Source organism: Cynocephalus volans, chromosome 17, assembly GCF_027409185.1.
Source record: "Cynocephalus volans isolate mCynVol1 chromosome 17, mCynVol1.pri, whole genome shotgun sequence".
Classification (NCBI taxonomy): domain Eukaryota; kingdom Metazoa; phylum Chordata; class Mammalia; order Dermoptera; family Cynocephalidae; genus Cynocephalus; species Cynocephalus volans.
Window position 1 is genome coordinate 5,335,643 of NC_084476.1, and position 10,266 is coordinate 5,345,908.

The 10,266-nt window shown below is 55.0% G+C and overlaps 1 protein-coding gene across 3 annotated transcripts; it reads right to left on the minus strand.

Annotated features, from left to right (window-relative positions):
* Positions 1–235: 235 nt before the first annotated feature.
* GFI1B (growth factor independent 1B transcriptional repressor) lies at positions 236–4,538 on the minus strand. 3 transcript variants are annotated; one of them, XM_063082579.1, is made up of 6 exons: positions 4,439–4,538; positions 3,650–3,787; positions 2,979–3,241; positions 2,254–2,391; positions 1,009–1,174; positions 236–414 (listed from the first exon to the last, which is right to left on the minus strand). In XM_063082579.1, the coding sequence occupies exons 1-6, from the start codon at positions 4,536–4,538 to the stop codon at positions 236–238; spliced, it is 984 nt and encodes a 327-aa protein (XP_062938649.1). The 3 variants fall into 3 exon arrangements, with proteins under 3 accessions (XP_062938649.1, XP_062938648.1, XP_062938650.1); XM_063082578.1 differs by having other exon boundaries at positions 1,009–1,273; XM_063082580.1 differs by lacking the exon at positions 2,254–2,391.
* Between the last annotated feature and the right edge of the window lie 5,728 nt (positions 4,539–10,266).

Sequence of the window (10,266 nt, forward strand, 5' to 3'; positions counted from 1 at the left end):
GGGCACACCTGTAGACAACTTCAGCTCAGGAAGACCCAGAGCAGCTCCCACACTTTGCTGCAGGAGAAAACATTGATCCAGAAAAGGAAAGTGACTTGGCTGAGGTCACACAGCAAATTCATAAGACTCCTGTCCAGTGCCACCTCCAGGAGACTGGGGATCCGGGCTCATGGGGCTAGCCTCCAGGTGATGGGGCCTCAGGACAGGCTGGCTAGGAGCTGGAGCAGGTGAAGCCTCACTTGAGACTGTGCTGGCTCTCCCGGTGCCGCCGCAAGTCCACCTTGCGCTGGAAGCCCTTGGCACACAGCTCACAGCTGAAGGGCTTGAAGCCTGTGTGCTTGCGGCTGTGGGTGATGAGGTTGGAGCTCTGGCTGAAGGCCTTCCCACACACCTGGCACTTGTGGGGCTTCTCACCTGTGGGTGGGGTGGGCAACACAGCAAGGGTAGGGTCAGGGCATCCTCACCAGGCCTGCTGTCCCCGCCCCGGCCCACACTCATTCTCCAAAACTTTGCTATGCTTTATCTCATGACAAGCCCACATTCACTTTAGAAAGTAATCAGAAAAGAGAGACAGGTGTAGATAGAACCCAGACCCCCCTCACCCCTCACTGGATCGTGTGCTGGTCAGGGCAGGGACCAGGTCCATCTCATTTATATGTGCATCCCAGAACCCGGCATGGGGCTTGGCACCAAAGAAGCCCTCGGTTAACAGGGAAGAGCGAATGAATGAGCAATCCACCTGTTAGTCTCCCATCTACTGTTTCCGTCCAGTGTTAGTGACTTAGGCAACACAGGAGGCCAGCCCTTCTCTAGCACACGACCTTCCTGTTTGTCACTAGATCCCACCCCCTCCTAAATCCGGGGGCCTTTGATGCATCTCACAGTGGGGGTGTCCTGAGGCCCGGTGGGCGGCCTGGGTGGTCCCCAGCCCCCCTGGCTCTGCCTGGGCCTTGGGTGGGCTTGGCCCTGGGGGACACAGGCTGGGTGAGGTGCCGGTGGCTCACTCACCAGTGTGGATGTACGTGTGCTTCTTCATGTCTGACTTCTGGTGGAAGCGCTTGCCGCAGAACTGGCAGGGGTAGGGCCGTGTGTCCGAGTGGATGAGCAGGTGGGTGGACAGGGTGGACGAGCGCTTGAAGGCTTTGCCACACATCCGGCACTCAAAGCTGCGCTCCTGCCGGAGGAAACGAGGCCCCGGGGGGTCAGGTGCAGGCGGGGACTCGCGACCTGGGACTGCCAAGCTGGGCGCAGGACTGGACCTGGCTGGGATCCCCTGAGGAACAGGACACTCCGTTGGGGTGGCCTCGAGGACCTAGGGACCCCATTCCTGCCTTCCAGGTGGGACTGAGGCTTGGAGCCTGACCAGACACCTGTGGGATTTTTCTTTGTAACCTCCACAGTACCCCACTTAAAATAAGCCTCAATAAATGTTTGTTGATTGACTGATGGATCGAGGTTTCATGAACATCAACCCAGAGCAGGCTCCTGGAGGCAGGGATGGTTACAGGGTGCACAGTGGTTTAGTTAAGAGTCTGGATTATTGAGGCCCAAATTTGGCTTCTGCCTCTTAGTAGCCACATGATTTTAGGCAAGTCATTTAACCTCCCTGAGACTCGGTTTCCTCATCTGTACATTGGAACAGTAACAGAAATGACATCAAAGGGTGATTGGGAGGATTGGAGGTAGACAGCTGAGCCAGCACCTGGCACGTGGCACGTGCTCCCAAATGGAAGCTCTCGTGATCATTCCTGCCTTTCCCACCTGATCCTTCAAGTTTTTACCCAGGTGTTAGTGACCCATGTCAATTTCAGGTGCTGTCCCTGGAATGGAACACTAAGGAAGGGATCCCCGCCTCAGGCAGGGTTGAGTGGGATAAGATGAACATTTAAGCCTCACTCCAAGATTCCAAGAGTTGAGGGCCTCACGGCTGAGGACACCTGCCCTGATCATCCCAGGACGAGATTGTTTCTGAGGATCTCAGACATATCGCTGCCCCCAAAATCCCCCCCAGGGCAAAATCCTCTTCCAATTGCACACGAAACCAACTCAGTCGATCAGAGACCAAAGTGTAAGGGCAGTTGTTGGAGACCCAGACCAGGGTAGTAGGGACACCCTACCTCATCAGTGAACGGTGATAAAGACCTGTATCACCATCAGGGGCAGGGGGAGAGACCCATCCCAGCCCCCAGGCTCCCCGAGGGAAGCATAGAGCAGGAGTGGGAGCTGGGGTCCTGCTCTTGGCTAGCTGCCCACCTGGGAGTGGACGTGTGTGTGCTGTTCCAGGCTGACGGCGTGGCCGAAGGTTTTGCCGCAGACGTCACAGGCAAAGGGCCGAGTCCCGCTGTGGGAGCGTCGGACATGCACTTCGAGCCCATGTGGAGTGGAGAACACCTGGGGCAGGGGCAGAGCATGAGGCCGTGGAGGCTGCAGGGAGGGAGACAGGCCTGGGGTCCCATGGCCGGCTCCAAGGATGGGCGTACAGAGAAGGAGCACTGGATTGCCAGTTCTGCTACTCATGTGCCGTGTGTCCTGGGGAGGTCCCTTTCCCTCTGTGTGGCTCAGTTTCCTGTCTATAAAACAGGAGCTGGGAGAGGGGATGTGGAAGGCCCGTCCTTGCCCCATCTAGAGGCTCACTAGCTTAGCGGTTAAGAGCCAGGAGTTGCAGCACCAAGCCAGGCTTGAATTCTGGTTCTGATATCTCTGCTTGCCATGTGATCTTGGGCAAGTGACAGCCTCTGTGAGCCTTAGCTCTTCCTCTGCCTTCTGGGACTCATGCATGCCATGTGCCTCGCACAGGGCTGGGCACACAGTCAGGGCTCAATGAACAGTGATAAGGAGGAACATTCTGAATCCTTGATCCCACCCAGATCCCCAGATCCACCGCACAGGGAACACCAGCTGGAACACCCGTAGCTGCCAGCGTGCTGCAGAGGGGAGGCCGCACAGGGCCCGCGTGCCGCCCGCACCCCACTGCCCACCTTGCTGCACTTGACACAGTGGTATGCGTCCACGCCTGGGGAGTAGCGGAGGCTGAAGCCCAAGGGGGGCTCGGTGCTGGGCACCAGAGGGCTGCCATACAGGCTGACGGAGCGCTCCAGGAAGGCGGACTGCATGGTGGAGGGGGCCTGACGGTAGCTGTGGCTGTAGGATGAGGCCAGGGCATCCCAGGAGAAGCTGGGCTTATAGAACGGGGGTGAGTCGGATTCACCATATTGGGGTCGGGACATCACAATGGGGTCCTCTGTGGAGACAGGGACACATGCCTGGTGACTCATTTAAAAATAGGGGCACCCACTTCCCACCACCCTCCACCACCCATCACCACCTGAGTAACCTCATGCTGAGGGTTTACTGCTGCAGAGCATCTGTGTCCTCATTGTGGCTCCTCGGCTTTTTGAGCCAGAAGCACCCCCACCCTCACCCCAGAGTGCCCACCTCACCCACTGCATGGACCTGCCCAGCTGCTTCTCTGGCCAGAAGCCCTCATCGGGAACAAGCTCCCCGACCAGGAGGGTCCAAGCAGAAGCCAAAGGACCTTGTCAATCCTTCCTGACTACACAACTCCAAAGGGGCCCTGCTCCAGAAGCCCATTCGTGCCCCCCTCCCCTTGGCACTCGCTGGGGAGCAGCTGGGGTTCCCGGCTGGGTACTTGGTGCTGAGGTCATCCTGGTCAAGCTCTGGTCCGGCTCCAACTCTGGCTCCCGCTTGAGATCTGTCCAGTCCAGGCACTGGTTTGGGAACAACGTGCTGAGGACAGGGCTGTTGCTCAGGACCTGGTCCCTGGCCACTGCAGGGAAACAAGGCCATCAGAGTCACCAGCTACAGCTTCTGGGAAGCCCGGAGGGAGCGAGGGAGGGTACTCCCTTCCAGGAGGAGGGGGGCCCAGAGAGAGACCCGCTCACCGCTGCTTCTGGCTGCCCACACTCAAGGTATCTGACCAGGATGGGTGGGATGAGGAGCCCAGAAGGAGACTCCTGAGGAGAACTCTTGGGCCAGTCTGGGGTTTTCTGAGCACCCCAACTCCAGCCCCAGCTTGGACCTCCTTTCAGGCCCCACATGTCAGTAACAGCACCAGCTCCAATTCTGATGCTGTCATCACCCCAAGGGGTCAGAAGAGATGAGAGTATCATTCATTCACTTTCTCCTTTCATTCATTCACTTATTCACTCAATCAACATTTACTGAGCTCCTGCTTCCAGACTTGTTAATTTCAGTTTTTTCACATGTGCATGGCAATTGATTTTTGCAGTTGATCTTTTTTTTGGCAGCTGGCCAGATGGAGATCTGAACCCTTGACCTTGGTGTTACAAGGCTGTGCTCTAACCAGCTGAGCCAACCGGCCAGACCTTCCTGCTTCCAGAGTTCGATGCCATTTCATCCCCATTACACAGGGCAGAGCCACGGGTACAGCAGGAGGCCAGCCTGGGCTCTGACTCACCAGGCGTGAAGGCAGGAGGCCAGACCACGTCGTCCTCTTGCACACAGGGCTGGTGGTAGGTGTGAGCTTTCTTGCTCTTCACCAGGAAGGAGCGTGGCATTTTCAGCGTGTGTCCCACACCTACAAGGCAAGAGGGGTGGGAACGGTTAGCAGGGATAAGAGGACAATATCCCTCCGTATTTTAGAACCTCCTCCTGAGATCAAACAACAACTGTACTGGGTTGAATAATGTCCCCCCAAAGTTCACATCCACCTGGAAACTGGACGTGACCTTATCAGAAACAGAGTTCTACACACGGATTCAATTCATGATGAGGTCATAGTGGTGTAGGGTGGGATCTAAATCTAATATGACTAGTGTCATATCAGAAGAGAGAGATTCAAACATGGAGACATAGGCACACACGGAGGGGACACCACGAGATAACCGAAGCAGAGACTGGAGTGATGCTTCTATGAGCCATGAATGCCAAGGATCGTGGCAGCCACCAGGAGCGGGAGAGAGGCACGAAACAGACATTCCCCAGAGATTCCAGAAGGAACCAACCCCGCTGACACCTTGATTTTGGATTTCTAGGCCCCAGAACGGTTAGAGAATAAATTTCTGTTGTTTTTAAGCCACCCGGTTTGTGGTACTTTTTTATGGCAGCTACAAATCCTAAACTCCCTCACTCCTCCCTTGCCAGAAAAGCAATACATTTAGCCTCTAGAAAGTCCCAGGGTCCACCCACTCCCACTGGCATCCCCAGAGTTGCACAGGAGCAGAGAAGGAAGGAGCAGAGGTCTCCTCACGTCAAATACTGTGAACCCCACTTCTAGAAAGCTGACTTGCGTCTTGATGGGATCCACCTTCAGAGGCCATCGAAAGAGGCAGTCTGAGCTTCGGTTTTGGAATCAGAAGCTTGGCTCTCCTCCTGTACAATTTGGGGCAAACGCTTAAGCTCTCCAGACCTATTTCCTTTCCTATAAGGTGGGATGCCCAGGCTTTCAGTACTGACGAGTGCATCATCTGTGCTGAGTGCCTCTCGCTGAAGAGGGGGGTCTGGCTGTGGGGCTGCAGCAAGTGGGGGTAGGGGGACACCTCAATTGCAAGCTGAGAGCTGCTGCAGCCAGAGCAGGGCTGTGCCTTGTCCACAGCCCCAACCCAGAGTCTGGTCCCCAGGGAGGGAGACGCTGTCTCTCTCTGAGGAGCAGGGAGCTCAGGCCCAAGAGGACCCCACACTCCACCACACCGGGAGGCTTGAGGTTTCACTGTGGACACAGAAGAAGAGGCAGGTGTCCACCAACCCCAGGTGCTGAGGAATGGGCAGCCCAGCCCAGCACTGTCAGTGACCCCACTGGCCAGGGATGTGGGGGAGGAATCTGAGGACCAAATTGGCCAAGGGACCTGCCCTTGGTCCCAGGTGGGGGTGGGGAGTGGCAGCGCTGGACCAGTCTGACCACCCCAGAGCTCCTGGCTTCCCTGCAGAGCCCTCCGGGGCAGAGCGTGTCTCCTGGCCCCCAAAATAGTTCACATCCCCACACCCCTGAGGGCTCCAGCAAGACAGAGAGCATCTTCCGTGCTTTCATGCTCCCTACCCCCCATGCTGTGCCCCCCTGTACTCAGGCAATGTCCATCCCATTCCTGAGGCCTCAGAGGAGTCCCCCACCCAACCCCCTCCACCTCCCACCCCTCTGGCCGGCTTCCATGCAGAGCCGCGGGAGCGATAGGGCCATGCGAAGGCGGGAACGGGCTTACGGCTGCTTCTGAACAACAGCGAGGGCCCGAGTGATAAGGCCTTGGCCGGGGAGCAGGATGGGAGGCAGGAGATTAGAAAAAGCTGGTTGGAGCTCTGCCTTCAGGGCAAGGGCCTCAGGACTCATCCCTACCCCCAGGGGATGACCCAGAGATAGCTAGAAGATGGACCCCAGCTGTGCCCAGGCCTGCCTGTCCCTGCCCAGAGCCCCACTGGGGGTCTCAGAGTTTGGGCTGGTGGCTGGAGGAAAGCCCAGGGGGAGGGCAAGCCCAGACCCAGCCCCTCCTTGCTGTAGGGCTTGTCACTGAGCCTTGGTGTCCAGATCTGCTAAATGGGGATCACGATCAACCATATGGGATTGCTGGGAGCAACAGAGGGCCTTGGGGTGCTGCTGACAAGGGTATGAGGTGCTCCACATGGTGCGAGCCATGGATGGCGGTCTCCTCCTCGTCACCCGGCCCATGGCAGGTGCTCTCAAAGGAGGAGCCCTGGACCAGGAGGTCCAGCAGTCCCCAGGGAGCTGAGGACATGCTCAAGGCCCCCCACTCTCTGATCCCTAAGTTAAGCTTAGGGGTGGGACTTGAAGGCCCCTGGGGTCCCTTCTAGCTGTTGGATTCTCAGCTTTCTGAACAGAAGCTCTCAGGGCTACTCTCCTTGGCAGGCTAGCGGGGCAGCCCACAGCCTTATCTCCCAGGGACACGTCTTCCTCCTCCCGCCTCCCCGGCCAGGGCTCCCCACAGCCCCCTTCCTTTCCCCGTCTAACTCTTCTATTCAGGAAACCCCCTGGGGAGGCTAGACCCCAGGAGGAGGGGAGGAGACCCCTGGGAGCTGGGGGAGCGTGGGGGCTGGGGAGCTGAATTCCCCTCCTGCTTTGTTCTATGGGGCCTCTGCGGACCATGGTCTGTCTATCAAAAGATGATCTTTCTTTTTTACACATAATATTTTAGGAAATCAACTAGAGCCAGAGGTACGCACTGAAGCCTCTGGGACAGTCACCAGCAAATACTTCTTACAGCCAGGGTCTGCTTAGCTTCCCTAACCCTGCCACTGCTGAGAGCCGAGTCCCGCCACCTTCCCGTTTTACAGAGGAGGCGTTGAGCTCACGACCCCGGGGTGGAGCGGAGGCAAGGCAGGACTTCCATCTTTGGGAGTTGATTCAGGGTGGACTGGGTGCCAAGCGCTGGGCAGTGCCCTTCCCAGCATTTTCTCAGTGGAGGAAACTGAGCCGATGTGCTAAGGAGGAAAACAGGATGGCGTTCGGGGATGGATTCTGAGGCCAGAGGGTAGAAAAGTCAAAGTCCTCTGAACTTCAGGTCTTTCCCAGGTTCCCAAAAGCCCCACATCAGTTCCTGAAGAGTTGCAGGTGGAGGACAGGTGAGCCGTGGACCTTCCCTGCGGAAGTGCTGCCTTGGGCTCAGAGCCTGAAGTCATAAGCACCTGCCAAGTACTTGTCACGGACACAGGGAGCAAGGGGTCCCTGTTTCTGGGGCTCCCCAGCTGGAGGAAGGTGATTCTTGGCCTACTCTAGTGATCTTCCCAAGCCCCTTTCCCTTCCCTCATCCCCCATATTCTGTCCCCTACACCTGGCAAAGTGACAGGCACAAGCCCCCGAGCTCTCAGTGGGGCCCAAGTGCACCCAGTGAACTTCCTTTTGGTTCCTGTTAGGCGAGTGTTTTTCAGAAAAGAGAAAACAGGAACCAATCACCTATACTGTAGTTAATTAACAACCACTTGGTTTTGATTCACATGAACCCGTTCTAGGAGCTGAGAGCCGAGATTGTGAAAGAAGCTCAGGGTTTCTTCATAAACAGGCCGTGATGCTATCGGACCTCCGGAAAGAGGCCCACTGTTAACATCTCTTCATAAACCTCCAATCCTGATAGAGGGTCCCCTGACCCTGACTCAGAATCTCAGTCGTTGCTTCTTGAAGGGGTTGGCCCTGCACCCAGGTGGGGTCCAGCACCTCAACTTCCAGGTGGAGTCAGGTCACCAGGCCTGTGATTTTCATGTAAGGAGGCTCCTTTGCCTCCTATGGGGGTGAGTCTGATTTTGTGACCTCGAGCTGGGGACCACATCAGTTGCCAGACTGGAGTTTGGTTTTCCTATCTCTCAAAAGGGACGGTTGGGCTAAGAGATTTCTCTACTTCCCTTTGCTCTAAAATCCCATGTCTAATTCATTGAACTTCAGCAAGGGACCAACCTACCTTGACTAAGAAACTAGTCACTCGGGTTCCCTTTTGGGGAGGGTTGGGTAAGACTCAGTTGATTCTTGGTGTCAGCTAGAGGACGCTTTTGACTTCCTTTATGTTTAAAGACTCAGAGGATGCCGGCCAGTTAGCTCACTTGGTTAGAACACAGCCTTGTGACACCAAGGCCAAGGGTTCCTGACACTGAGGTCAAGGGCTGGGATCCCCATACTGCCTTCCATAAAAAAAAAAAAAAAATTCTTTGTGGGGGAAGCAACAAAACCTTTCCATGTAGGAGATGGGGAAATAAGCCCAGGTCCTTTCAGGGGGCCCAGCTGAAACTAGTCATTATTTCTACTTGAGCTTTAGGAGTTCTTAAACGTCTACTCCTAAGTTCAGAGAATACAGTGTCAAAAGCAAGTGAATCCACTTCTGGGTCTACACCCAAAAGCCTTGAAAGCAGGTCTTGAGGAGACGTGTGAACACCCCCATGTTCACAGCAGCACTGCTCACGCTAGCCAAAAGGTAGAAGCACCCAAGTGTCCACTGACAGATGAGTGGCTCGACAAATGTGGTTTATCCATACAGTGGAATATTATTCAACCTTACAAAGAAGGAAATCCTGCCACACGCTACAACACGGATGGCCTTGGAAGTCATTATGCCAAGTGAGGTAAGCCAGTCACAAAAGGACAAATGTATGATTCTATATATGAGCGCCTAGAATAGGCAAATTCATCAAGACTGAGATAGATTAGAGGTTACCAGGGGCGGGGGGTAGGGGGAATGGGGCATCACTGTTTGATAGGTGTGGAGTTTCAGTCTTACAAGATGGAGCAGTTCTGTGGACTGATGGTGGTGATGGTGGCACAACGATGTGAATGAGCTTAATGCCGCCGAACGACACACTTAAAAACGGTTAAAATGGTAAATTTTGAGTTACATGCCTATCATCACAATAAAAACAAAGGTGAGCAAATGAAACACTTCCTGCACGTCTCTGTGTTAGAGACTAACGCAGCTTCCACTGGTTCGAATTCCTGGAAAGGAACAAACGAAAAGCCTTCCTCTAGACTGAGGAGGGAAAAGTTTCCTGTTGTTTCTGCCCAGGGTCTAGATGCTGTGTCACAGACAGTGAAGAATCACATGAGATCAGGCTATTTTCCCAAGGGGTGATCTGGTCCCAGAGATTTGAGAATCCTTGTGCACCCCAACAGGACCCCCACCCACCCCACTCTGCCCTCCTGAAAGCCTCGGGAAAATATCTGCCCTGGCTTTGAGTAACTCCATCAATCAAACCTCCTAAACTCGATATAGCTCTCTGACGTTCCCCAGAACTTTCTTCAGGGAAGCCAGCATACTGACCCCAAAATCTGAGAGTAAGAAAGAGTTAGGAGAGTTACACATCTCCTTACGTGAAGGGTTTCTTCTGCAACACCTCTGACCACTTTGCTAGACCTGGAAATATTCTACCCGTTACCTACTAAGAAACATTCAGGAGAGCCCTGGTGGTCACGTAAAGCTCAGCTCACTTCTAATATTATCTCCAGACCCACATCCAGAGACTGTAATTTAATTTGCCCCCAAAGATCTTTTGACAGCTGTGGACTTTCTCCCCAGAAGGATGCGCCCAAGCACATACCCACAGCAATCCCACAGCACCCCCCCTTAACAAGCCCTATTTAAGAGTGAGTGTCTCTCCCCAGATGCCCAATGACTCAAACTTGGCTTTTTCTCCAAAAATGGGTAGAAAAAGCTAATGACAATCACACGGAAAGGAGAGCTGAGACAGCACCTCCCACCTACAGTCCTATTGTTCCTGGTGGCTGGGGCAGCACGGTGGGAGGGGGCAGCCTTGTCTTCTCCCCTCAGTTGCTTCTGGAGGGGAGGGCATCTGACTCTGAAA